At 39.0% G+C, this 26341-nt stretch overlaps 1 protein-coding gene across 2 annotated transcripts in view; it reads right to left on the bottom strand.

Annotated features, from left to right (window-relative positions):
- The window catches only part of LOC124879101 (septin-7-like), a 40264-nt gene extending 14181 nt beyond the window's left edge, over positions 1–26083 (bottom strand). For both annotated transcript variants that reach the window (XM_047383416.1, XM_047383417.1), the window contains exons 1-4: positions 25926–26083; positions 23864–23865; positions 17338–17440; positions 7991–8097 (exon numbers count right to left, since the gene is read on the bottom strand). In XM_047383416.1, the coding sequence (XP_047239372.1) occupies positions 7991–8097; positions 17338–17440; positions 23864–23865; positions 25926–25980 (267 nt within the window). In that variant the 5' untranslated portion in view covers positions 25981–26083. The remainder of the gene's footprint in view (positions 1–7990; positions 8098–17337; positions 17441–23863; positions 23866–25925) is intronic.
- Positions 26084–26341: the final 258 nt, after the last annotated feature.

Genomic DNA, 26341 nt, shown 5'->3' with positions numbered 1-26341 from the left:
TCGAGACACAACTCGTGATCAGCAGATGAACTTTGATTTAATCAGCAGATCTGAAGCAGACCTCGTCTTCCCTGATGTTCCTTTCAAGAGGACACTCTGCAGACCTCTGAGTGAGATGAGCTGCAGTCAGTGAGGTGTGAAAATGTCAAAACAACAGCAGACCAGTCTGAGTTTAGGTTTCCTTAGAGAACAGATACTGCCTGAAGCCACTGACTGCATGTGATGGGTTGAAATTCAGAATTGAACTTATGGAAGACTTTTTATGAGGGAGCTGAGAGTTGAACCCATATATTTACAGACCCTTTAGAAAATGGACACATCTTTTTTTACCTCACTGTCTGACACAAATGTAGACCACACTTCACAATTTAGGTCAGTTAGATTGATCAAATTAATCTAGTTTTTCAAACATCAGAATGAGATAGAATGTTTTATTACTTCCTTCAAAATCAGACGTTTACATACAGTAGGATTACTATGCCTTTAAAATATTTGGTAAAGCCCGGATGATGACGCAGCGGCATTTTAAGGGATTGGTTAATTCATAATCTTTGAGTTAACTGGAGGGAAACCTGTGGATGCATTCAGAGCAACACCTTAAACACACTGCTTTCCTTGTGTGACATCACAGGAAAATGTAAAGAAATCACGAAGAGAACTGCGGTCCTCCACAAATCTGGTTTATTCTTCAGAGCGGCCCAGAGATTAGTGTGTTCTGGTGTGAATCAACGCTAGAAGCAAAAAACCTTGTGAAGATGCTGATTGAAGCAGGTAAGGGAGTGTCATTAATAACAGTGAAACCAGTCGTGAACCAGCCTAACCCAGCCTAGCCCGAAAGGCACCTTGGAGAGGAAGAAGCAACTAGTCCACAAGCAACATGAAAAGCCAGATTACAGTTTGTAAATGCACTCAAATAGGCCTGCAGCTAGTCATTATATTGTATTCAACTAATATATCTACCTATAATACACTAACAAACTAAAACTGTAGTGTTTGGGCACAATAACCACTGTAAGAAGCTTGTGGAACAAACTCCAAATACTGATCCCAAAAAAAAAAATAACGAAACAAATTCACTCTTTCCTTATTCTGCAGTTTAACAAACAGACAGTCTACTGATCAACTTAATTGACCCAAAACAGGAACGTTTAATGTCAGACAGTAAGAAAAAAAGGTTGTATTTCTTTTTATACAGTGTCTAAGTAGATGGTTTCAATTTTATATAATCCATCCAGCAAATTCTGGTTCTGCTCTGGGTCTCCTCCCAGTGGTAGCCACCCAGTCCTGGGAAAGTTCTACTACTGTTCTAAAACCTTACAAATCGCTCATTGAGCTTCCCAGACTGAACAATGTTTCCTCGTTTCTTTAGATCAGGGCATGATATGTTGCTTTTTGAAATCTTTTGGCCTCCTTCATGTTATCATCCAGGTTCCATTTAGGGAAATTCTTGATACTGTGGGTTGGGCTGTAATCCGGCCTGGGTGTGACTAGTCAAATTTAACAGAAAAACTTTGGGTAATCACAGGTAATTCATCTATGGTTTAACAAGAGGGGTGATATATGAACATATGCTGACATGAAGTCAACAATGACTTCATGTCACCAAAAAAACGATGAAAAACTTTTTATATCGTTAAAATATTGACAAAACTAATTAAAGAAATTAGTAAAATCATTGAAAAATAATTAATTATGAAGGTAAATTTTCAATTTCCATTCTTTGCAGGACAGTTGTGACATTATGTTTTTAAAATTGACCTACAGACTCTAAAAACTATATGTTCAAGCTTTAATATTGTAGATGTTTATGATAAACTTGGAACTCCTCCAAGATATTCTCAAATAAAAAAAACAACGCGGTGAGTGAAAGGGAGACAACCCCATAAAGTCCTTGATAGAGTAATTAGTATTTTCATTGTTAATATTGACTGGCTGCGAGTTACCTCCAGCAACACAGTTAACAAGGTATGATGCTCCTGAGGCAGATGATCAGTTTTTGGCAGAACATCATTTTATGGCACAACATCCACGTGTCCCAGGGAAGTTTTTCCAGTGTGCTGTCCCAAGTGTGGAATGCTGTGTCATGCAGGATGGGTACGTATACCCAGTATACCCAGTTCCCACGCACTCCTCATATGGGACAGATTAATGCAGTGGGACTGCAGACAGAGACCAATCTGATTCAAAGCCAGTTCTCATGAGCTGTTTGACGTATGCATGTTTTAATTTTTTTATGCAATTAAACCAAAACAGAAGACACCATGACTGAACCTAAATATTGTGGCATGTTTAAAAACAAACCAAACAAAACTTTAACAGCCACCAGAGAACAGAAAACCATAGATAATTATTCTGTAAAATAAAAATAGTGCCATTGACTGTGTCTGTATTTTCTTGTTTCCTCAAAACTATTTCTCTAATTGGGGTTTTGTGTTTTCGAGTTGCGCACCTGTAAACCCGCTCCCTCTTCATTTGCCAGCGGCTCAGTTGAAGGACCACTGACACTTGATGATCTCCCAACTGTTGCCAGGGCATCGACAGCCCTGGTCAGCCCAGACAGAACACTGATAAGCTGCCTTGTGTGCAATGATGGCCTGAATGGCAGAAGGAGCGTCACATTGGACACAGCTCTCACCTCCTGCGGTATGGCCTGCAATCAATCAGTCTGATTTCTTTGTTGCTGCAGCAACTCCCAATCAGTCATTACAATTGGGACACCTTCAGGGTTCTGCTGAGGCATTTTCTGGTCTCACCTTATTTGAGGAGTGTGGCAGTTGGACCTCTGATGAAGATTCTCCATTAAGGAAGAAAGAGATGAACATTTATCTGTTCTATATTCAACGAAACACATGATGCACATTCATGTTGAATTAAATAACTGAGACTGGATCCAGTACAGATTGGCTGTCCTTAAACTGGACCATTGTGTCCAAAGTAAAGTGATCTACAGGAGAGACGGTAAAGAAGAGACTAATGCACAATGATGCCACATTCTGCAAACTAATATCATTAAATATATATATTTAGATAGAGATATATTTAAACAAAGTAGAAGACAAACCTAAAAATAACTGCAGTCATTTGTGGGTATTTCATTTAAAATAGTGCAGCACCTATGGAGATGTTAACTGGTAAAACAGATCAGATCACACTTAGCATGTCTTGGTGGGTCTGAAATGGAACATTAGAAGGTTTTGTTTAAATGACAAGGATTGTTGTGGAGACAACTTGAAGCAGACTTCCATGTACTGTGCAACAGGGCTGACCCAAGCCCCAGACATGTCTAATAAAAGCAATGAGCTCATGGGAAAAAGCAGCTACACCTTCCCATTCAGGTCTACCAGTGGAAGAACAACTGTCACAGTGTCTGAATGGATCCTGAAGACTGTTCAGTCAAATATACAGCAAGCATGCTAATATAAAACAATCTAGAGATGACTACCAAGTCACGCAGACATGCTTCACTTCCTTCCTGTGAAAACATGTTTTGCTCCACCTGTACTTTGATTGCACCCACGTTAAGGTAACCGTTAGTTCTTCTGATGTCATCTGCAGTTATTTTCATAGCTGGGTGTTTTCAACGTTTCCCAGACTGGAAGCTAATCTTAGCATTATTATATGACCGAATCTCAACTATTTTAATCAAAATATCATACAAAGAAGCATTTTTAATTCAAAAACTTTACTTTTCAAACTATATGTGACTTTAGCTGTACAAAACTGAAACATGAAGTCTGTTATAAGTTGCATGTAGTTTAATGGGAACTCCAATCATCCATACATATTTGTTAAAAACTTCTTTAGGTTGCTTTATGTTTATTTGAATGATTTGATGAGTTTCTCAGAAGCACAGTAGGTAAGGTCATTAGGTAAAATATTAGAGGAGTAACTAGCACCTCTAAACACATGATTATTAACACATCAGAGCAGATTTATGAAGTAGAAGCGAAACTAAAAACTCAGTTTTTCTATCATACCGCACCCTATTCTCCAAACCAGTCTGGCTTACCATCTACCTGCAACATGAAGCAACTGCAGTTGTCCTGCAGCAGATGTTTCCTGCTCAGGTGCTGCAGCATTGAAGGGCTGCTATTATGGATGCTAATTCCATAACAGCAGGACGGCTGAACAGAGTCCAGCAAAGTTGTTCTGTTTTATCCATTTAAGCTTTCCACCTCTGTGTGTCATGCCAGACCTTTGGAAATCTCAGAGCTGGGATAAAGGAATACACACAGAGACTGCCGTTTTTCTAATGCTAGCCACGCTATTTGCCAATATAAGATGCTGACATCTGTAATCATTTTCTCTTGAAAATGTAAGTAAAGCCCTGTTTTACTCAGGGACAGGTAATGCAGCCTCCGTTCCTACTATAAATGGGATAAGAGATTCTTAATGATGTCCCTGAAAATCAGAATCAGCTAAAAAACAGAAATCAGCCTAACTGTAAAGAATACTAATGGCTGCAGCTCAAGCAGTGGAGAAACAAATAAAAAGGGGACTGATTTGAAAGATTATAAGAGGAAATGGACATGTCCTCTGTTGTCCATAAGCACCTCCACTGCAGGAGGTTGCTACATGATGTAGTTGACAGAACTGCGTCCTAAAACTTCACAATAATACCTACAGATTCAGCCGCTGTCACATACATATACCCAAATACACAGTGAGATTTTGTTTAGAATGATTCAATACATGTCAAGCTTCATCATTTCTTTAAACAAGCAAATCAGATAAATAAAAGACACAATTTCTTAAAATACCAAGGATCCAGTACATTAAACAGATATACACTGAGTGAAAGAACAGATCCCTGATGACAGACATCTTAATATTGCATAGTTTGACCTATGACACCATGCTTGTATTGCGCTAGATGAAACTATACTTAAAAGACAAAATAAAGCCAGTTAATCTTGTTGTGTTCATATTAAAATTCAGCTGAATTCCTAAGTAGTACCTGAACCATAACACAGAACGTGTCTGTGCATCAGCAGGACAAGAATGAGCCCATTCCTCGTGGCAGCTTGTTGGCTAATCACCAACTCCCTGCCTCACAAGCTCTCATTAGCCAGGAACAACAAAGACATCCACCCAGGTTTTCTCACTTTCAGCTAACACCCTCACATAGTAAACTAGATTATATGACAAACTGCATTCCTTACAGTGTTATCACATTCTCTGACAGCCTTTGCAAATGAAGAAACCACAAATGTTTTAAAGTAATCAGTTTGTGATTCCTGGGGAGCTACAGAACAAGAGCTATCTGTTCTCTGTTGAAATCATCTCAATCATTCCAGTGATCAACAAGAAAGCTTCATTTAAAACCCCCATTTTACCCTAGGACTGAAGCAGGGGGATGAATCCTGAAGTATCAAGTCTGTGGGAACAAACACACACACACACGCACGCATGCACACACACACACCCACCCTAAATCTCATTTAAGAGCTCAAGAGGTGTAAAGAGCAGCAGGTTGAGGATTGACAGAGACCCTCAGTAGGCTGCCAGGAATTAGATGAGATTTAGAGCAAAGTAGAAGACCAGGAAGGAAAGGGGAGATTCTTCCCATTGAGCTGATCCACTGTACTATACCCAAACTGAAGAAACCAGAATATAAACTGTTCATGGTGGGTGATTCTACATTTCCAGCTGAATGCTGTGGAGAATGAAAGCCAGAGGAGCATCTTCACACCAACTGCTTCACTTTATCTCCTTCAACAGGAAACTCCAGTTAAACCATACAGCTGTGAGCTGTTTAGAAGGAAACTGCCAGATCTCTATCTTCATCTGTCACTGCAAGCAGAAACAACAACTAAAGACTCACTTGAAACCACAGGCAAACATTTAGAACAGTCTTTAGTGGCAACATCAACAGAAAATCTAAATAGTTGCACCTGTAGCTTACATGAGTGTTGTTGCTTTCTTTATTCCATCAGCATAGGAGAACTTCAATGTTTTACTCTTTAAAATATACCAGAGTGAGTGGGAGAAAATTAATAAGACGTTGTTGTGACATCGTTAGATGTGGAGGAAAAAGGGGGAACTTCGCAACCTGAGAACCTTATTCCAACCGTGAAGTACAGGGGTGGCAGCATCATGTTGTAGGGTTGCTTAGCTACATGAGGGACTTGTGGACCTTACAAAAAAGATGGAGTCATGAAGGAAAAAAACCAATATGAGACAATTTTAAGGCATAAGCCAGTAAGTTAAAGCTTGAGCACAAATGTGTCTTCCAAATGGACAATGTCCCTCAGTATACCACCAAATTACTTCCAAAGTGGCTGAAGGACATTGAAGTCAGCATTTTGGATCGACCATCACAAAGCTCTGATCTTATTCCCAGAGAAATTGTGTGGGCAGAGATGAAAAGATGTGTGTGAGCAGGTAGGCCTACAAACCTGCTCTGTCAGGAGGAATGGCCCAACATATAAGCAAACTAATGGGAGAAGCTTGTGGAATCCCAAATTGTTTGACCCAATCATACAGCTTGAAGGCAACTCTACCAAAATCTAAAAAAAGAATTGAAAACATTTGGATATGAAGAAAGTGCAAAAGAAAATAGCTACAAAATGCTTTTAATATTCTGGAATTTAGCCACAGAAATAATTTTAGCAATCCTAAATGAACTGAAAACGTTTAATTTCATTTAATGTCTGAAGCATTATGTTATGTGTTATAGTTCTGAGTGTATTTTGTTTATGAATAAAACACCATGAAACTGCAGAACCGTCTCGTTAGTCAAGGTTATCCCTTTATATTGTATAACTTATTTGAATGCTTCTTTTGACCAATAATCTGATGGTAGAAAGGTAATTAAAACCAAGAGCAACGGTTTGCCTCTAGCTGAATGGACAAATGTCAGCAACATTTTTCATTAAAAATATCCTGGTCTGACTACAGATTCATTTCAACTCTCCAATTACTACCAAAAGACACATGTGGCACTCATATTTGTACATGCTCAAACAACACATCTGGGTGTATTTTAGTTAGAAAGTTTAGCCTCCAATCATGGCCACAAATGCTATTAAGTGGTTGTGGTCTTAGGCCCTGACAATAATTAGGCAGAAATTACATAAACCGTCTCCTCTTTCTTTATAGCTTCAGCTGAAGAGAGCCTTTAATATTGCATTCATTTTGTTGCAGTTGACAAAAATGCCTCAATGCAAAGCAGACAAGATGTTACAACACTTCATGCATGTATCGCGCTAATCTTATTTTCAGTATTACGCTGCACAGTAGGGCTGCATGCATTTACAAAATCATAAGATGAATATATTATTGGTAAATAGTGCCTCATTAATATCTGTTGCAATAAATCAAAATTTCCAAACTCCTTCTCTTGGTCATCTTTTCCTCCAACTCTGTGTGACCTTCAGAGTTCTCAGCTTTGTACTGTGTCAGATTTGGGGACCTAGTGCAGTGAGACTCCTTCCAACAGGTCAAATATTAAAATGACATGAAAAATGTGAACTCATGACACTTGGACACATTTTAAAACAGCCCTTTGCAGTATTAATATTGGTAATAACTGGTATTGTGATATTTGGGATAAACGTTTTCAGCATATCTGCTTTGATTTAATGTAAAGAGGTTTCATTTTAACTCAAACTTAAAGGGATAATCCAAACTGTCCATTTTAGTGCGCTATAAAATTACAATACTTCAACAAAAACGTAATATCAAGCAGTTTAAAATTAAAGACGTATCAAACCAGATGAACTGGGTTCTCTTTCTAAAAAAACAGATGGATAAAAACAATATGGAAAATGACATAATATCCAGCCACAGGTCTGTTATTATAGCAACCAGGTTGGATACTTGGACAGACCAGTGTCAAAGTAAAACTAACCAGACAATGATGCTTTGGGTAACTAAAAACCTCATCTAATTTATCTTCTGCTTTTAAAAAAAGACAATTTCAGTTCTACACTTGTTAGGTTAAAGAAAAAGGCAAGATCATTACTACGAGGACAGTAGGGGTATCCACCTGTACAGTTTTTTTGATCCTGTGGGATGGACCAGGATAGTCTGGGGAGTATAAGTCCGTGAGAAAGAGCGAGTTGATCAGCGTTGACTTCCCCAGTCCAGATTCTCCTGCAAGACAAAGAACAGGGACAGAATAATTGGTTGGGAGTAACATTAAGAATGTACTTCATGCTTCACTTGGTTTCTAATCTTCTTTTTCATGCCAAACGCAGGAGCAACATGACACAATCTCCAGATGTTCATCAACTCCATTCCTGCTGCAGTCTTTTGCAGCCTGACATTCTTCACATGTTTTAGATTTGTACAGGAAATGACCCGCCCTCCTTTTTTTTTTAAATAAGCCTCTGATAACATTAGCTGAGGGAAAGACAGACAGGGCGGAAGGTCTTTTTCCCCCCCAAATTCTTTTCCTGTATGCATCTCAGGAATCTAATCCAAGGATTTTGGGGAAATGGAGGAATCAGCAGCAAAATGTTATCTGTAGCATAGGAAAGACATCTGAAATCCCAGAATCTATTAGATGTAATGAAGAACATTAGGGGACAGAAAGTGACAGTTTCAACCAAACTATTTGGAAAAAATTACAGTTTCACAAAATCTTACTTTTAATTTTCTTTTCCTTCAGACACAGAACTGATTTGGGAACTGAAGGTGCTGTGGTGAACAACAGTATTTTTTAATATTAAGTAGAAAGTAGCAAACTGAGTCTTCCTCCCTCATGAACAACTTCCACACTGAAAGTTGATGTTACTCTGACCTGGTGGGACTATTATTATGAGTTTCTGAAGGAATAATCACTGGCCTGGCCCGATCAAGTTAAAAATCGGCTAAATTCTGTCACTGGCTGCTTTCTTAATACATCTGTAGTAACAGGTTTCATGTCAGGCTCTTGTATGTGACAAAACTTTCGTAGACACATCTAAATGTTTTAGTTCATACCAGTTAGCCCAGCAAAGAGGACTGACAGGTATGAACTAGGCCTTATGCTGCATAATAAAGCACTATCTCTGAGCTAGTGTATTTCCCCAAATGGATGCACAGCCATTTTCATTTTTGAAGAGGAGTTTAGTAACCTTGTAAATACCTTGCACATTTGTATCTTTCCTTGAAATTTCACAGGTGTCAGTTCTGCTGCCAGCCATAATCCTGCAGTAACAGGTAACTGTAATTGTAATTGCTACCTTTTTGAAGCCCTCCACGTTTACCCAAACTACAAATTAAACTTTTTAGTTTTTGAAACTTTTATTTCCAAAATAATAAAAAGATATAGTCCCAAAGAAAGTAACCGAAACCATTTGGTGCACAATATTTTGGACAGGCTGCAGTGGTGATAAACACAGAGATGCATAAAACCAGGAGAGCATGACTATGGTAAACCAATCCCCTCAGCAGGACGTCCCAGGTTGAGCGCAGGGCAACGAGGAGCTGCTAAACAAAAGCTCCTCTGTGAGTGAAGAAGCAGCCATAAGCCACCCTGGCATTAGAGCCAAAAAGCTGCTTGTGACCTTTACAAGTGGTCGGTCTGTGGCCAACATGGGTCACAGCCGCCAAAGCTCAGCCAATCAACACCCCATGAATAGTGAAGATGAAGAAAAAAAACAAAAAAAACAACAATAACAAAGGAATCTTTCAGTAACCACCCCAGAGTTAGAAATATTTTCCAAGAAGGGCAGAGTCACAATTTACCTTACAGCAGAATGGGCTCAGAAATGATAACTGGCTGGTGATCAAACAGTCAAAATGACTAAACTATGTTTAACATTGACAGCGAATGTAGACGTTGCACTATGGACTGACATTGTAAGAAAGAGTAAATGTCTGAAACACTAAAAGAAATGTAGGCTTTGTTGAGGAAAGGTGACAGGAACAGCATCTCCAGAGTCACTTTTGCACATTGGTAAAACGTTAATCATAGGCAACAGTTTTTAATATTTGGCTCTAATAACCTTAGCACCGGATTCCCTGATGAGGTTTCATGGAGCTGAGATGAGAGAGAAATGAGGATATTATTTTCACTGAGCTCTTACATGTTTTCTGGCTGTTCCATCACCTCACTGTTTTATCTGTAACATAACCATTAGTCTGATTGGTTTCTAAACTAGGAATGGATACTGATTTTCAAATATTCACCCTGTACTTGAAAACTTAAATATAGCACTGAATTGTCAACCGAGCCACCCATAGTCCTCCATCAGCAGTTTCACTGAGCAGAGCTAGGCGGGACTATGGAGCTAGATGCAGATCTAGATGCGTTTAGTGGAATGTTTTGTAGCTGTATGTACGGAGTCAGGTCGTCATTTAGAAAGATATTGTACTGCTCTCTCTATGGGTTATACCCCTAAGTGTTAACATAGATAAACAGCCAGCCAAACTCCTTTTTTAAGAGCCTGGAAAGTGAGCGTGCTTGCTCTTTAATTTGTTTGAAATCAACAAATGGTACAGGATGATGGCGTAGAATTGGAGTGAAACTATAAAAAACACAAATAATACTCCCATAAGATTTCCATTTTGACAAGATTTTCCATTTTAGGTAAATACATAGTGGAGTTACAACAAAATGACTATATAACCTAATATGGTAATATAATCAGCTTCAAATCCACAAATATCAAGAGGTGCATTTCCAAATAAACATTACTACTTACAACCATTGCTTTCTGCATAAAAGATTGCTTTGAATTCACCAGGATTAACAGTTGCATGCTCTCTCCCGCTGCACAACTCAAAAACATCCTGATCTTCCTTAATGGTGTGCAAGTTACAAAACATTTACTAAACTATTATGGATCATGTTATGCCAATATTAACATGAAATGCCCCAAAAATGTGGGTAATTTTTCTATCGTACTGTTGAAATGAATTACATTAACCATGTCATTATATACTTTTTAAGGTTAAAGAATGTGTTTGGTTTGTGATATATGGAGGGCATTTGGCAAATAGTAAAAAAAAAAATACAATACATTTTATAGGACCCTTGGTTTAGGCATCTCATTGATGGCAGACAGTGTCATTTTCTTGGTATTTGTAAGTTTTACAAATACCATTGTTTATTTTTTTTTTAGTTGGTCACGTTTAAGGTCTACTTGGCATTTGTGCCATTTGTTTACTTTTGTTTGTAAGTTGAAATAAATTTGATCACCAGGATTTGCTCATCTAGGTTTGGACCTTTGAACATAAAGTTTAAAGTTTGAGAACCTCTGCTCTTGTGTCTTTTTCTACACCGTCATCCCTGTCCCATCTGACAGAACTTGCTACTATTGGTCTTACTTCTAAGTAGCTTATTGCTAACTTTAATGGTGACTGCATTGCTATATCCTTATTTATAAGTCTCGTTGAATAAAAGGGGTCTACCGAAAGGAATAAAATGAAACAAATGCCACAGTCTGTACTTTGGCCAGCTCCACTCCACTTTGCCCGTTTTGCGACCATTTCCATTACTGGCTTTTCCGGCCTGGAACTGGCCTGATGGTCTCTGCTCATCAGCAGGTCCCATCAGGGCTAAGCAGTGCCGAAATGTGATGTGAACAGACTGCTGTACACTGACTGGCCATAGGCATGGTCAGCAGTATGTCAGCGGCATTAGAAAGTGTACGGTGAGGTAGCAGAGAGAATGACAAGACATGGATTTTCCTGCACACGGGGGTGCTGGGAAAAGTTCCAAAAACTCAAGAGCAACTACAAAAATATCAAGGAGCACAATGGCTGAAACGGGTCAAACCGAAAGCAGTGGCTCTACATCATCAGGGAGGTCTGGACTCCAAAACCTCACTGTTTTAAAAAGAACAGGATGGGTGACGGTGAGCGTATATTTTACTTTGCACAGCACGATGCTGACAGCTGTCAATGGAAACACAACAGGTTTCATGCTGAGTAGAGCGAGTCAGTGCAAAGTGGAGCCGTGCTGTGCTGGAACTGAATGGAAAATAAGCAAAAGTGTATGACTAGAAAAGAGCTGTATAAATTCAGTTCATTTGCCATTTAAAAATAGTTCTTAGTCAAATCATCACTTCCACTGCACCCATCTAGGAGTCTATTTTAGGGATTCTTTAAAGACAAATCTATAAGACTTAATTTTTCTCCTTGTCTACTCTACCCACTCGACCATAAAGCCTATGTGGCGTAAATTGTATCATCTGTACCCCCAGACTTTGATGACCAACCAAGGGCATTTTATTGCTTCATCAGTATTCCTTTCATGGAACACTGTGGGTAGGTCGTTCTCACTGCGCCATGACTTGCAAGAGTCTTTTAAATCACTCTGGATGAATCTTGGCCTACTATGCAGAATTGTTTTAATTCAGTTACACTGAACCGTTTCTAACCATAAATGGCCTTTTTAAGATAATCTTTATTGGAGTTTAGTCCAGACTTTAACTAGGCCAATTCAGAATTAGACATTCTCCTTTAGAATTGTCTGGTAGAGAGCAGAAGGTAAGGTACCATCAATTACAATAAGGCCATCCAGATCCTAAAGTCAAACAAATCATGTTTGAGTGTCAGTGTGATATTGCTTTTTCTGAAATTCTTTGTTTTACACCAGATGTAATGCAACACAAACCTCCTACACAAGGCTTAACAGATGTGTAGTTCTTGGACTGTTGACTTACAGCAAGAAGCGCCTGTGTTCGCATCTCAGCTTGGGGTCTTTTTGCATGGGTTAAGCATGTTTTGCCTGTGCATACATGGGTTCTCCCTGGGAACTCTAGCCTCCCCCAAACAGTCCAAAAAGATGAATGTCGTAAATGTGAGTTATTTTTGGTCAGCAGGGGTGTTGGTCTTGAAACTATCCTATTAATGCCATTTTTGCCCTGACTCTTCTTGCATTCTTGAGAAATAAACTCTGATCTTAACTGAGAAAAGCAAGGCCAGCAGAGTTATAGAGGTTGTTCTGTCTTCTTTTGTGATCCATGGATGAGTAGTCGATGACCTCGAGTAATTTTGGTAGGTCAGCCACTCCTGGGACAGTTACCAACTGTTCCATGTTTCCTCCAGTTGTGGACAATGGCTCTCATTGTTGTTCTCCGGCACCCCAAAGCCTTAGAAATAGCTCTGTAACCCCTTTCAGAATAATAGATGTCAATGAATTTGTTTCTAATGCTTTTTTGAATTTCTTTAGATTAAGAGTGGATTGGTGCTTTTTAAAATATGCTTTGGCCTACTTCATGTGGTCAGACAAGTGAATTTTTGAACTGGGCCAGGGTGTGGCTGGTCAAACAGAGCCCAAACGTGGCGAATCAGGGTTAAGTCATGACTTAACAATGTCAGTAACGTTTCTTATTCTGCCAGGTGGGTTTGCATACCTTCTCTTTTCTTTAAAAATAAAATCATTTGAAAACTGCATTTGTATTTATTTATGTTACCTTTCTCTAATTTTAACAATTGTTTAGTAATTTAAAACGTTTAAGGGTGACGACAAAAACAAAAAAACTGAAGAAATCTGTAAGGGGCCAAATGAACCCCTTTGGTTTAGCTGTAGCTACTACTAAGCCTTTGTAAGAACATTTTTGATTTTCTGCTATCATTCTCTATTCTACATGAGGAGGGCCAGTCTTAAGGGCCAGTCTTAGAGAGCTGCCTACTGAGTAGAGGATCAGTAGGCAGGCAGCTTGCTTCCTTTAAAGGAAATTTCCAACAGCTGTGTGAAATATGTGGATTTATCCAAATGCCCTATTCGTTATTCAGCAGGATGGTGGAGGGAAGAAGGAAAATACTGGCTCATGAGAAGGACAGGCTGCAGCCATTAATTCCTTCTTCTAGGCCTTCCAATGACACATGGCTTGTAATGTGCAGGTGATGTAAAAGATGCAGTTGGTTTCAAAACTGTTGCCTGAGAGCAGTCATCTTTTCCCCACAGCTCTATTATAAATGGGACTTTCCATTCACAATATGTAATAGAAAGTATATAAAGCATTGATGTGCACAAAGTCCTGGATATGCTCTAAAGAAGTATAAATCAGTATCAGCAAAGGCATACAGCTTTACTGTATGTTGGGTTAAGTGATGCAGTATTAAACTGTCATCTAGGAAAAAAATACACAACAGGCTCTAGCTGCATGGGTCAACATCTAGGTCAGTATCTGCCAACATGGAAATCTCTGCCAAACATTGACTTTTACCAACAAATGGCTCTGGCCCACTTCCACTTGTTTGCTAGCTGATGTTCTACTCACCCAACGCACTAGCACTGATACACAGAAGGAGATGTGAGTAAATCTGTAGGTAGCCTTCTAGCTCTGTAATGTGCTTTAATTAGAAGCAACCATGTAATGCATACCTGCATGACTTTACTATTTAACAGAGTAACCAAATTAAATTGATCAAATAAATCATCTCAAGTTCATTTAATAACCAAACGCTAATACAGAGTTAACAGATCTGTTGGTTCCCCTAAACAGAACATTAACCCCTGCATTATGAGTATATTTAACCCTAATTAGAATCACAGATACCTTTAAGCTTATGGTCAGCCATTCAGCCTATTTAAAAAGGGAACAGAGGCCTGAACATGGAGCAGAGGAAGCAAAGCTGAAAGCTCAGGAACTCAGAATGAAGATCATAGATACCCATGTTAAAGATCAACTCCACACGGCTTCATGGTCCTGTCATTAATGTTGCTAATAATGCTACAAAGTTTAAGCTTCCTAGTTCTACAGCCAACCTCCCAGGAATGGATGATAGAAAAATAAATGAAACAAGAAACCCATCCAGAATGAATTCTAAGGCCAAGTTATGTACCTTTCTGATCTAACTGTCTGTCGCCACTAAATGGTAAAGGGTTTTTTGTTCATAAGATTTTTATTTGTTTAAATATGTGAAATATTCTCAATCAATAAGCAAAGGAAATTCTGTTTTGTGTTAACTGTGGAATAAACAACAATTTAAATCATTAAACTTTTGTCAGTTTCTTGATAATCTTTCGGAAAACATTCCCCTCCCAGTAAACTGTTAATAACCAGTAGGAAAGAAAACTGCACTCCACCACCTTTACCACAATGTGTTGTCCCTAAACTGAAATAACCCAAACCAAGCAGGATTTTACCACAATTTAGTATTTCTGGAATATCTGCTGAAGAATTTCACAATTTTTCATAAAATCCACACGCATCAAGTCCCAGCAGAGCCAACTTTCAAGAACACCCCTTCAATGAGGAAACTTAAGAAACTGACAAACGCACAAATACTTCAACTATTGTAGCAGGTATGAAGCTTTTATAAAAACTCTGCTGCTCCAGTTGCACACTGCACATGAAATTTTCTTTCCTGAGAGCACACAGCAGGGGAAACACCAGAGCATGATTACATGCACAAAGATAGGACGAGTCCCACTGAGACCAATTTCTGAGCCCTTGGGGCAAGATGGTACTGCAAGTCCTGGACTTTTGGCACAGGATGTGACATCTTGTGGCCATTCAGGACAGTTTCCTGTTCAGGTAGCAGCATGTAAGACTAGAGAAAGCAAATGCCACGCAGGAGGACCTCCTGTTGAATAGGCAGATCAGGCTTTGAATTTTGAGAGCAAGAATGTAATGACAGGAACTCTCTTCTCTCCACATAATTTAAATGAGACAGCTAATCGCAAATGCACACAAGCAGGGACAGAGGGATGGATTTCTGGCTGCAAGCAGCATTTATGCTGTCAGTCAGTAGCCACAGACCTCCAAACTCCATGTGGCTTTCAGATTAGATTAAGAATAGTTCATAGAGAATCTTGTGGAATGGGCTTCCATGGCCAAGCAGCTGCATCCAAGCCTCACATCAACAAAGTACAATGCAAAGCTTCAGATGCACTGCTGTAAAGAGACCACTGTACCTTAAAGCGGTGGAGAGTGTTCTCATGACTCTCTTCCCAGAAATTCAATGGACTTGGTCTAGTCTGGATTTGGCTGTTACCAAGGGAACAGTACTTACCTGACTACATTGTGTCATGTGTAAAGTTTGGTGGAGGGAGGATTATGACTTGCAGCTGCCTTTAAGCAGTTGGGTTCAGCTCCTTAGCTCCACTAAAAGGAACTCAAAGCTTCAGCATTCGAAGACATCTGGGACCCAACTTTGTGAAAATGGTGACATGGAGCCGTAAGCATAGTCTGGCTTGTGGTAAGTGGACTATGTGTAACATGAATATCAGGCTTAGACCAGATCAGACCCAATTCAAGAACACACTAGGAGTCCTTACACTGACAGAACATATATATAAATCATTTGAGTCTGGATATTGTAGGCAGGCTGCAGCCTTCATCTGTTAACATGTGGAGCAGACCTGGACAATATAATGAATACATTTCATGCATCAAGTGCAATGTCTGACATGACAATATTGTGTCTGTTTGAGTATAAACGTCCATAGCAACTTTTTTTTTTTTCCATAGCAACTTCCCCCTGCATCAAATTTCCTGGAAGCAGGAAGCTCGGTTTCTCTTAACACTCCTGATCGCATCAGCTGAGGGGACAACACCATTAGAAACGTTAAGAGAACAGCTAGAGTTACTAGGCTTTCAGTGTCAGATTGTGGAATAATAAAGAAAACAGCTCTGGATCAAGCACTGGTGATCAGAAGGAGAAATTAAACAAAGGGGAGTTTTACCACAAAGTAGAGGAGAGACTACAGCTAAGGTCCATCAAAACTGCTTGGGTTTAAGGAAAGCTATGGTTTGGCTGCTAAACTGAGAAAAGGATGATAACCTTTAGTATTACTGCCTTTGTCAGATGGTGAGTACGTTGGCCCTGAGTTTTATGCTCCACTGTATAAAATGGCTTTCCTGTCATGTATTACTGTGTCAGCTGCTGGAATTTAGTGTTTTTGTTTTTAGCGGTTTTTCCCTTACAGCTTCGGACCTCATCTTGCTGGTGTTTTTTTCCAGTCTGTTCTTTCTGTCTGGTGTTTTGATGCTTGACATATATGTGCGCTATCATACTGTGTCAACGTCTTCAGTGTTTCTCTGTGTTTAGAAGGTAATTTATGGGTCAAAGGAATTTCTATATGTGTCAATCATAAGGTTTATTTGCAGACATGTTCACCAGTCTAATGTGATTTAGACTGCTGAACATACTGTGTCTTTAACAAGTTTGAAGTGAACGTGTTAAAGATCACATCTACTGTTGCATTGTGGGGTAAACAGCTGCAAAGTTTAGTGCTTTTGTCCTTCTGTTGAAGAAGGGTGAGAGTCTGATTTACTGCTCACAGCTGCAGTAGTGTTCACCATTATTATAATGATGTAGAACAAATATCTTATTGTGATCCATATAAACTATATTGTGATTGTAATTTTGGGTCTCTTCACGCAGCTCTAATATCAAGGTGTGAATACAGAAGCATGTAGGCAACCAGGTTAAAACAGATGTACTCACCAACAACCATAAGTGTGAACTCAAATCCTCTTTTCACCGATTTTCTGTAGACTTGGTTGGGAAGATTTGCAAATCCCACATAGCCCTCCAAGTTCTTCTGTTGCTGCAGATTATATTCACACACAGGTTTTACTTTTTCTCCAAAGCCAATATTCAAACATCAGAAGGAGCTTTTTATCCAGCTGACAAATGTGTACAGTTATTAGGAAAGTGGAGAAACCAAATCCTTACAGTTTTTATTTCTATCATTAGGCATTTTTTAACCTTCACCACTTTTTAGCTTTGACTGTTCCTAGAGCTGTTTAATTTAAACAGCTCTAGGAACAGACTACAGAGACTACATAAATGATGAGTCTCTCTAAACACAAAAAAATGACATGTTTCCAAAAGTATTCATACCACTGAAACCTTTTCCCATTCTGTCATGTTACAACCACAAGCTTCAGTCCACTATACTGGTATTTTGTCGGATAAACCATCACGAAGCTATAAATACTTGGAAACTGCAGGGATTGATTTTAAAATGTGTTATAAATAAATATGAATCTGAAAAGTGTGGTGTGCATTTGTATTCAGGCCGCTCTCTTAATACACTATATGACCTACATTTGCAAAAAAACATGCTGCAAAGGCTTGGGGTTATTTCTGTTCAGGACCGGTGTCCTGCTGGAATTTCAACCACTGACCCAGAGGTCTTTTCCAGCCTCTAACAGGTTTTTTTTTTCAATGATTGGCTTGTATTTAACTGTATTTAACTTCCTATCAACACTGCCCAACTTTCTTGTTCCTTCTCCAAGCAAAATGTTTCACCATTTTGATGGTGTGTTCAGGGAGATGTACCCTGTTGGTTTTCCTCCACAGAGTTTTACATCTTGGCCAAAAAGTTCAAATTTTGGTTTCATCTGACCAGAACACTTTTTTTCCACATTTGTTGTCATGTGGGGGACAGATGGCTTGTGTCGCATGTCCTGCTCTTGGATCAGTGCTTCTTTGTTCTCTTTGTGTCTCTGCTCTGTTCTCTCAAACCCCCAGTCGGTCGTGGCAGATGGCCGCTCACACTGAGCCTGGTTCTGGTTCTGCTGGAGGTTTCTTCCTGTTAAAAGGGAGTTTTTCCTCTCCACTGTCGCTACATGCATGCTCAGTATGAGGGATTGCTGCAAAGTCAACACCAGTGACTGTCCACTGTCTCTACATGCTCATCCAGGAGGAGTGAATGCTGCAAGTCACTGACTCGATTCAACCTGCTGGGTTTCCTTAGATAGAAAAACTTTTTATCCAATTTGAATAAATAACTGAATTTGACTGAACTGTTCAATGATTAGGATTCATTGGAATGTATGAACCTGACTTGAAATCTGTATGATTCCATTGAACTGACTTTGTAAAGTGCCTTGAGACGACATGCGTTGTGAATTGGTGCTATATAAATAAAACTGAATTTAATTGTGTTAAACTTTCTCCCTGACCTGTCTGCTGTGCTCCTTGGTCTTCACGATGTTGTTTGTTCTGTAATGTTTTTTAAAGAACCTCTGAGGCCAGAAACAGAACATCTGAATCAATACCAAGACTGAATTACATGCAGTCAGACTATTTACTACATGGCAACTGGACTTAAAAATGAATGGGTGAAGATGGCTGAATAAAAATGCATGGTTTATTTATAAAAAAAACAACAAAGCATTAAAACCATTTATTCTTTTCCGTCCACCATTACATGTTTAAAGTTTTAGTAAGTAGGTTTGGGACACATAATCTCTGACCCCACTGGAATACACAGAGCAGAGTACTTACAGCTGGGTTGGAGAGCAGACGGATGGTAAGCAAGGTGGCGGTGGAGGTTGGCAGGTCCAGGATACAAAACAAGAAGAAGAACAATGAAAATAATTAGAATACCACATTATATTTGTCTTGTACCCTAATTCATCCCCTCAGCAGTATATTTCTGCACACTAATAATCTGCTAATTATTCATCTGTAGAATAATATTACCTGAGCAGCCTATAAACTTTTGCTTCTTTATTTGCATTGCTTGCAACCTCTCATGCATGCTTTGCATATATTTTAAATAAACCTCTGCTGGGAGTTTTACCCAGGTACTCCCTGTGAATGAATACATCAGTCAGGGTCCCTTGTTTTACTACTACTACTACTACTAGTGGAATACGTAATATGTTGGCCCCTATGGATGGATATTGTTTGGCCACTGCTGTTTAAACTGACTTAAACAACCCAGGGAGAGTTCTTTTGTTGAAAACACATCTGAATAATGTCTAAGTGCTCAAATGTGTTGTTTGGTTTAAAAGAAACATTTCGATTTTTTTTTGGTCCAACCACAGACCTGTTTGAGAAAAAGATTGATAAGAATACATAGAAAAGCAGTGGAATATGAACTCTAGATGAAAATACATGCAGTTTCAAAATGGTTTCTGGTTTCTGGCATTTTTTCATGATTTACAAACCTGTGGACCTTTTTAACTCTAAACACTTAAACCACACTGAGAACAGGCAGTTTTGCTTGACAGCAGACACCTTTAAACTGCATCCTGTGGCCCTCCATGCTACTTCCTGTTCTTTGGTCATATTTAAAACTAAAACTGTATGCAGATACTGCAAACATGAGCCTATCTCATAAAACGTGCACTTAAGACACAGTGTGCTCCTCTTACACCTAATATGACCGAAAGGTTTTTTTAATTCTCTTTAAATTCACGAAGCATTTGAAGCATCCACAGCTGTACCGCTGCATGCTGTTGTCTGTAGTCATTTATTAATGGCATAAGCTGAGCACATTAATAAGCTTGCTGAATTTCATCACAGAAATAAATAAGTGAGCTGACTTGTGTGTTTGTTTCTGCAGCTCTGCACATCATCGACGCTTTCTGGCTTCCTGACGGTGACAGACGTGTGTCAGCTAAAGAAACACACCAGGCATGTGCAGATATAAGATTTCTTTGTCAAAGGAACTACCAGAACACGGCCTTGACCACAAAAAATAAAATCAGCGCAGCAAGGTGCTGAGGCAGTAACAGAGAGTGAAATGCATGGTGCACTTTACTGATGAACCGGAAACTATGTGGGGAGGTACTCCCGGAAGCTGGGGTTACGAGGAGGTCTAGAGCGCTCAGGGCATAAAGCAGAGAGAAGAAGAGCGCTTCTCTCAAACAAACCAACTTCCCACGACCCTAAGAGAGCTCAGGCATTCCATGCAGCATCCTGCACTGTTTATTCCTCCAAATGGATCTGGTAATGCAAAACTGAGAATTTCTCAACTGGATTTTTACCCTGTCATGGGGATAGAAGGAGTTTTAACAAGCAAGAGATTTTAAAGTAAATTTATTTGATGACTTTTCTACAGCAGGATTTAGATGGGTTTCAAGGCCGGCATGTCCTGGGGTATAAAAGATCCCCAACCATCTTAGATACGATCAGATTTATTTCAAAAACTGTGACTACATTAGTAATTGTACCTATAATCTCCTTTTTAAACAGCTGCCAATAAGGAGCGTTCATGAGCCACTTGGCCCTGAAGTGAGCAGACTAGGAGATGCTTTTGGTTCACTGGCAGCAGTGTTGGTCCTAGCATGTCTTAGTTCTCCTTCAGTAAGCCATCATCACAGGTCCGACATATTAAGGTCTACCTGGTCATTTTAGGAAGTTCAACAGGTAGAACCCACCTCACGGTCAGGGTTTAAAGTTTTTTCACAGCCATTGTTGAAAGGTAAAATTAGTGAACCGTTCTACCTTGCAGAGATCCACATACCTGTAGAACATGTCGCTCATGTTTGCATACCAAAACCTTTTCTTTCATTTTTCATGCATGACTCATCAAAAAGCTTCTCCTTTAGAGAAGATGGGACAAGTCCCAGTGTTGTTGAGTGTTGGATAATGGACCAGAGTGAGCCAACAAGTTAGCATCACGTTGCTGCTGCACGTCTGGATGACTCGGATGAAAAATAAATGAGATCAAACCTTTTCTATAGAAGAATTAAGGTATTGTTTTAGCTCTTAATCTTACAGCCCAGAGAGTTAGGGATTATCTGTATAAACACATTTACATTCATACTTGATTTTTACAGAACATTTTCAGCAAAACTCTAATTAATTCCAATTTTACAAACCCCAAAAATAATAAAAACTACAACAATTCTCTGACCATTTCCATCAAAGTGCTGGGAGCAGACTCAGCCCAGTCATCACCTCCTCCTGGTATTAGCCTGCCGTGTCACCTGATACTCTGTGTGTAGCTGGCATGAAGCCGGAAAAACCCATCTGTACTGTCACTGTCACTGCCACTGTACAGTACACACACACACACACACACACACAGAGCATGTCGCTGGGATCCAGTTCTGTTTTCCATAATAAAATTGGGGATTTATTCTCCTACATCGAGCAGCATAAACCTGCTCTTTCATTTTTCTCCTGAAAGCATTTGAACTGAATCAGCTGCTTATTATCATTCGTTGAATCCGTGGCATTGTCTTCTTACAAAAATAGAAATCTTTCTGTTGCTGTAATGTGAGTAATGCAGCTGGCATCACACTGAGATTTGTCTTTCAAAGAATAGCAGACTGACCTGTTTCCCAACATGGTTGCACGCCAGCCTGGATGGCCCACACACTCACTTCTACCTGACACACACTCCTCACATAACTATCTTGTGCTTGTCCAATGGGCAGCTATAGTCAGGACAAAAGTGTTACTGCAAACTGATATTAAATGGGAGCAACACGTTCCCATCTTTTAACCATCCTAAAGATCTCCAGATCTCACAACAGAAGAAGAAACAAGACGAACTGATACATCACTGACCTTATAAAAAAGGATGAAATTACAACATATAAAACTTGGGGGGTCTGAACTGCTGTTAGTGATTTTAATCAAATCTATTGTTCTTCCTCAGGATTACAACACAGATAAAATGTGCTGCAGTTGCTTGATAAATGTAGTGGTTTTAAAAACACCAGAACATTATGGAATTACAAGAGTATGCCCATTTATGAACCAGAGCAAATTTCCAAAACTTCAATCTGATCTCCTTGAAAGTGCACAAAATGACAAGCTTTATGCTTGGGAGTGGGACTTCTTATATCTGATGCATTTAGTAACAGAAAAATAAAATGATGCTTCAGTATTTGACCTGCAATCCCCACCAGGAGTTGATCAAGGAGAGTTGGCCTATTCAAATCTGCTGCTGACAATTTATGTTGACAGAGAAAAGCAACAGAGGTTGTGCTGTCTTAGTATTTCATGTATATGCTGCACAGTCGCCCTTGTTCTGGCGGCAGCGCTGCAACAACAGAGACATTCAGCTCCTCCCTCCCTGAGCTGCTGTTGGAGGTTGCTGCTAACATTGTGAGTACAGCCAGAAAAAAATGCTAACCTATTTAGCTGACAAGGCAAATACAAAAGCATTTCATGTTTATGCATTATGCTATACTACATTACCATCATGTGAGTGGTCAGTGAGTCTGCAGCTATCGTTTCTGCTCTGATTAATCAATGAGTGATTAAGCTACTCGCTGTGCCATCCCCTCAATAAAAACTTTTAACTGACTTTTAAGTTTAGGAAATTCCAATAATAATGTTAAAGAAAGATAACCAGAATATTTTTTCCATTATATACCTTTTACCCAAGTTAGGGACAGTCTATTAGTGTGTGTTATCAAGTAGCTATAAATTAAGGTGGGCGATATGATGATCGTAGATGATGAGGGATTAGAAAATGTTGATTAGCTGCTAAAGCAGAGATCATGAGATCATCTATAAGGCTCACTCTGTGCATTGCAGTTCTATGCTCTAGGTCAGATCCATACGTTTAGTTTTCCTCCTTTACCTGTAACTCGGAAAAAAATCATTAAAATTTTATTCCGTGTTCGTGCTTTTTTGATTGCCCAGCGAATGCATCATCTTAGCAGCCAACGGGAACAGAAGGCAGTGAAAGTAAAGCTGTCTCCTCCAGCTGCTACTAGCTTCCTAGTGGCTAATGGTCATCAAGTAAACATTAAGCTGGGTGGTCTGGTTTGTCTGTTTAACTGCTTACCAGCTGGTCACATTTATTTGACTATCAGGGTTGCGTCAGAGGGTCTGATTCCACTCTTCGGAGCCATCGAATCTATGTAACCAGGGTTTAGATCTCTATTTATAGCAGTAATACGGTACACCTTCACAATAAAAGCCTTATCCAAGTATAAAGCACTCAGGGGTTGAGATAGCATAAAGCTAATGAAAACTGCTTCCAGTTTCCCGTCTGCTCATAAAAACCCTGCAGAGTGAATGCTGGGTGGTGCAGGCTGTAGTTCATCCCTGACAGATATCAGATCATACAGAGAATGATGACAAATATTACAACTACTTCTGCTAATAGTAATAATAACAATAATAATAAGGTAACATTGATGCTAGAGTTAAAATGACAACTGGGATGAATTTTCACACGCAAAAACTAACTGTTCTGATATGTGACTGCAAGTATAATGAGCTTCTGCAAGCTCCAGTTTCCCTCAACAATTAGGAATACAGGTACAGCTCCGAAAATTAGAATACTATTAAAAAGCTCAATATTTTTGGTCGCTCATTCAGAAAGTGAAAGTCATATGATATATATATATATATATATATATATATATATATATATATATATATATATATATATATATATATATATATATATATATATATATATATATATCAGTTTTATATAAACAAAAAGGTGGAATGCTTTTCGTTTTAGAGCAGAATAGTCTTTGACGATGTTTTTAATGGTGAAATAGTCATATTCTATAGTAAAGAAAGTAACCTGGGCTGATTAAAAGACCTGTTACATGTCAATTAAATGTCATTAATTCTAACCGCTAAAAAGGTAGCTTATTCATAAATTACTGTTTGTTGAAATAAATTATAAGTTCATTTTCTTATAAATTTATAAATTACCATTCAAAGTAAATTGAGGGAAATAACTTAGCCCATTTTAAAACGCAGTAGCTCTTCATTTCTAACCTACACATCATCTTGGTTTGATCTGAAAGTATTTCATTGTTCTTTTTAATTAAATTTGTGCTTCTGATATACAACTACGTTCAAAATAATACTTATATTTACATACACAGAAGAACCCAAAACAATGTCTAAAGCTCTGCAGGCCTCACTGCCTCAGATACTACTACTGCTATTTTATTTATAATGCACTTCAAAACAACCACAAGTAAAATCAATTAACATTTAAAACATAAAACTGGGTAAAAGAGCAACAGGGACATGGTTGAAAAACAACAACAGTAAGATCAAGAAAACAATAAAAACAATAAGGCTCCTGCTGGTCTAAAAGCCAAAGAAGGAAAGTGCGTTTTCAGATAATTTTTTTAAAACTTATCTATAAACAATAAGGTCAGAGCTCATGATTCAACAATAATCTGTGGGCTGGTGAGACAGAAGCACAACTTTTTGGAAGGTGTGCGACCCATAACACCTGGTACAAAAGTAACAGAGGATTTCAGGAAAGATCAAATGTCAAACAGTCAAACATGGAGGTGGTAGAGTGATGGTCCTGCTGTGCTTTGCTGCTTCAGGACCTAGATGACTTGCTGCAACTGATCGAACCATAAATGATCAGCAATGGCAGAAAATGTAAAGGATCTAAATCACAAAAGCCTGTCCACCTTTAAATAGCTAAAAAGAAAGAAGGAACTTAGGTGTTGCAGAGGCCTAGTTAAAGTCCTGGCTTCAGTCCAGTTGAGATGCTGCAGCATATGACCTTTAACAGGCTTTTTATGCTTGAGAATTCTTTAATGTGGCTGAATTAAAACAATTCTGCAAAGCAGAGTTGGGCAACAATTTCTCCATATTGATGTAAAAGACTCCATATCACTTATCAAAAATGCTTGACAGAAACTATTGTTGCAAAGGTTGGCACAAGTTTAGGGAATAATCACCTTATTATTTAAAAATCGCGTTTTGTATTTTACTTTGTCTGATATTACATTTTTTTGAGGATCCGGAACACTTAAGGGTGCCAAAAAAATAATCAAAAACTGAATAAACCTGCAATACTTTTTTCAGCTCACTGTAGTTAAGCTTTCTTTGGGGTGGGGGGTTGCCCCCTGTGTTTAAGACTCCTAACACCGCCTCTGGACCACAGCAATGAACAAGGCTGCTTCCGCACATTGCTAAATTCACTCCAGTCTGTGGATCCTGACAACTCTTCTCAGTTTTTAGGTATTGATTCACTGTATTTCCAAAGAGACGGGGCCATGTTGCCATAAGCCAGGCAGCAGGATGGCACTGAATGGACGGTTCGTGTTTACTCCGATTAGTTAAGGTCCAAAAGCGGTGACGGAGATGTTTCTGACTTAAAGGAAGAACAGGAAACTGTAGCAGTTTCTGACATGTTGCTGAACAGCGAGACATACCAGTCATTTCAGAATGTTCCCTAACAATTCTGTGCAACAGTATTAGGTTAAAGTAATGACAATGAAAATATTTGAAGGTATTTTGTCTGAACAAGTTAGAAAATAGTTCGCTAGAGCCAAGCCGATTTAAAAAGTTAGTCTTAAAAGAAGCTCCGGGGCAGAAAAGCTGAGAGAACTCACCCATTATGCTGCCGTTGCCCTCCGCTTCACCGGCCAGGACTTCTGAGCTTGACATTCCCACTGAAGGAAAAACTTCCCACAACTTACCGAACCAGTATGAGTGGAACGCTCAGCTCTACGCCGACTGTTCTACGTAACGGACGTGATTCATACAAGTCCGTCAAAGCAAAATCCGTGCGAGTAACAGCGGCAAGATATCGCGAGATTTTTATGGACCCAATTATCACTTAAAAAAACATAACGGTCATTTGTTCAACAGCATAATTAATTAATAATTAAACTAAGCCTTGATAAAACGGATAAAGGTTTGCTGAGACATTTTCATGGGTTCACTGTTCAACCTGGAGGGAAAAAAGTGACGTTTGAGCGCCATCTAGTGTTTTCTTTTACTAGACACGGGAAACACTTTATTTGCC

Source organism: Girardinichthys multiradiatus, chromosome 13 (assembly GCF_021462225.1).
Source record: "Girardinichthys multiradiatus isolate DD_20200921_A chromosome 13, DD_fGirMul_XY1, whole genome shotgun sequence".
Taxonomy (NCBI): Eukaryota; Metazoa; Chordata; class Actinopteri; order Cyprinodontiformes; family Goodeidae; genus Girardinichthys; species Girardinichthys multiradiatus.
This window is presented reverse-complemented; position numbering and strand designations above follow the sequence as displayed.